Below are 3,039 nucleotides of genomic sequence, written 5' to 3' on the forward strand. Positions count from 1 at the left end.
TTTTTTTTTTTTTTTTTTTTTTTAAAGCAGGATTTATTGAAAGGACAGAAAAGCTCTCACAGTGGGAGGGGACATGAAGGGGTTGCCCTATCACAGGGGTATTTTCAAGGGCGATCTTTACAAGGCTCCTGGAGAAGAATCTTCAGTCTCCATATCAGGAAAGGCTGTGCTTCACTTGGACAGCTGGCTTGCTTTTATCTGATGGATAAAAGTTCCCTTCTTAGCTCTGACCGCCAGGAAGCTCAGAGTCAGATATGTGGCCCATCTCTTCCACCATGCGGCACAATTTTCCTGCTTTGCCTTATTTTCCTACCTTTACTTTTCTTTCACTTGTTTCCTAATTTTATTTTATTTTACATTTTTGCTTTGTTATATGTGTCCAAAAGCCACCTTAAATCCTTTGTTTTAGACCAGGTGGGTATATATATCAATTAACATCAAGCAGCTCAGGGTGGAAAGGGCTTTAGGAACCTCAAAGATGCCAGGTGCAATGGCTCAAGCCTATAATCCCAGCACTTTGGGAGGCCGAGGTGAGAGGATTGCCTGAATTCAGGGGTTCAAGACTGGCCTGGGCAACTTGGTGACAGCTTGTCTCTACAAAAAAAAATAAAATAAGCCGGGCGTGGTAGCACATGCCTGTAGTTCCGGCTACTTGGAAGGCTGAGGTGGAAGGATTGATTGCCTGAGCTCAGCAGGTCAAGGCCACATGGCCGTGAGCAAAAGAGTGAGACTCCTACTCAAAAAAAAGAGAAGTCTCAAAGATGACCAGATCAAAGTAATTGGAAAACGCCTGAGGCCTCTCACAAGGCCCCATCACCTGCCCACAGCTACTTGCCCTGTGCCTGAACAGCTTGGCTGCCACTAAGCTCTTGCATGCAGTGAAATCTTTCTTCCTGAGGCTTCGGTCAACATGTCCCAATTCAGCCTCTTGGGCACTGAAAACACCTCTTAAGCCTGTATTAATCCAGAACAACAGTCATCACCCCGCTCAATAGCAGCACACAGATCTGGGGTGGGGGTAGGGGGCTGTATTGCACAGTGGTTGAGCCAGGTTCTAGATCAGAGGCTCAAATCCCAGGACCTCCTCTTCTGAGTGAACCTGAGTGAGGTACCCTGACTTCTCCATGGTGATTTTGCTCATCTGTAAAAATTACCTCCTAGGGTTGCTGTGAAGCTTCAGTGAGGGAATGCAGGAGCACAAGGAGGCGGAAAGTGATGCTTGTTTGTTACTTAGGGTTATGGAACAGGGCCCCGAAGGTCTGCAAACCCTCTGGGCAAACATGGAGCATCTTCCCAGGGCTTGGCGTTTACTCTGGGGTGAGCATTTTAAATGTGACTTTTATGGTAAGTAAATTTTTTTTTTTTTTTTTGAGTTGGAGTCTCACTCTGTCGCCCAGACTGGAGTGCAGTGGCCGCTCCCAGCCACCGCAGCCTCGACCTGCTGGGCTCCGGCGATCCTTCCGCCTCAGCCTTCCGAGTAGCCGGAATTACAGGCATGCGCTACCATGCCCGGCTGATTTTTAAATTTTATTGTAGAGATGAGGTCTCGCCTGCCCAGGCGGGTCTCGAACCCGCAGGCTCAGGCAATCCACTCACCTCAGCCTCCCAAAGGCGCTGAGCCACCGAACCCGGCTGGTAAGTAAATATTTTGAGGAGCAGAGTGTGATATTCACAGGAATATTCAAGATAAGAATCTTAAGACTCTGCTCCCTACACCTCAGGGGTACTTTTTTTTGTTTGTTTTTTGAGTTGGAGTCTCACTCTGTTGCCCAGGCTGGAGTGTAATGGCACACATGTTTATGGCCACCCCAGAGTTGACCTGCTGGGCTCTGGCGATCCTTCCACCTCAGCCTTCCAAGTAGCCAGAACTACAGGCACGTGCTACCACGCCCGGCTCATTTTCTGGTTTATTGTAGACATGAGATCTTGCCAAGTTGCCTGGGCTGTTCTTGAACCCGCAGGCTCAGGCAATCCACTCGCCCCGGCCTCCCAAAGTGCTGGGATGACAGGCTGAGCCACTGAACCCGGCCAGGGTACATATTTATTCATCTGTCTCCGCTACTGGGGCACGGAAAACCCTAGTGGTCAGGTCTGAGAAGCCCCGTGGATGCTCAGCTCTGTGCCGAGGGTGTTCCAAAGAGCTCATGCCCATTGATCTCACGAGAATGTTCTCGTTTGCTCTTCTCCTTCCCCCTCCTCCCGGATAACTTGAGGATGTTCAAAACTGCTACACAATCCACAAGGGTACCTGCGTAATCAATGTTTGTATCCCTAACCCTGAATTGTACCCCATATCTTAAGAAAACAAAATACTGCTACAGAGTAGCCAACCACCATACCTTTCCTGGGCCAGCATTCCATGCCTTGGGTCGGAAGAATGCTTGAAATGATGTGGCATCCCTGGGGGAGAAGGCAGAAGGAAGGCGTGGGTCAGCAGGTCCAACCCACCCCTTGGAAGCGTCTGCACTGACTGACTCCCTTAGCTCAGGGGACTGAAAAGTCTGTCTGTGCTCAAGAGGTGTTTGTTCTTTTGATCCTCCTTCTTTTTGCCCATGTTTCTCCCCTTAGTCACACAAATTACTGTCCCTCTATTATGTCCTGCCCTGATACATAAGCTCAGAGATCAAGACACCTCTCAGTGAGTAGCAGAAATGTGGCATTTATAGGAACAGTGAGACAGTGGTTGCAAATATATGAAAATAGAAAAGACTGCCAGCCCCCTGGAATTATGACCATCTGAGGGGTTTCCCTTCCAAGGCCCCAGAGGCAGGTATTAGGTCTGAGAGGACTGGGATCCCCTTTCCCTTGGGTGGGTTGTGCCCCCGCTGCACTTGAAGTATGATCCTGGTAAAGGCCATAGCTCTTGCTATGGTTTGAACATGCCCCGTAAAGTTCATGTGTCGGAAACTTAATCCCCAGCACAACAGAGTTGAGAGGTAGGACCTTTAAGAAGTGATTAGGTCAGCCAGGCTCAGTGGCTCAGCCTGTAATCCTGCGCCTTTGGGCGGCTGAGGTGAGTGGATTGCCTGAGCCGCGGGT

The 3,039-nt window shown here is 49.4% G+C and overlaps 1 protein-coding gene across 1 annotated transcript in view; it reads right to left on the minus strand.

Moving 5' to 3' along the window:
* The window catches only part of ST6GALNAC2 (ST6 N-acetylgalactosaminide alpha-2,6-sialyltransferase 2), an 18,850-nt gene that overhangs the window by 10,051 nt on the left and 5,760 nt on the right, over positions 1-3,039 (minus strand). The window contains exon 3 of the mRNA XM_021707618.1: positions 2,340-2,400. Within this exon, the coding sequence (XP_021563293.1) occupies positions 2,340-2,400 (61 nt within the window). The remainder of the gene's footprint in view (positions 1-2,339; positions 2,401-3,039) is intronic.

This window comes from Carlito syrichta, unplaced genomic scaffold (genome assembly GCF_000164805.1).
Source record: "Carlito syrichta isolate Samal-C Ts95f unplaced genomic scaffold, Tarsius_syrichta-2.0.1 Scaffold121030, whole genome shotgun sequence".
Lineage (NCBI taxonomy): Eukaryota > Metazoa > Chordata > Mammalia > Primates > Tarsiidae > Carlito > Carlito syrichta.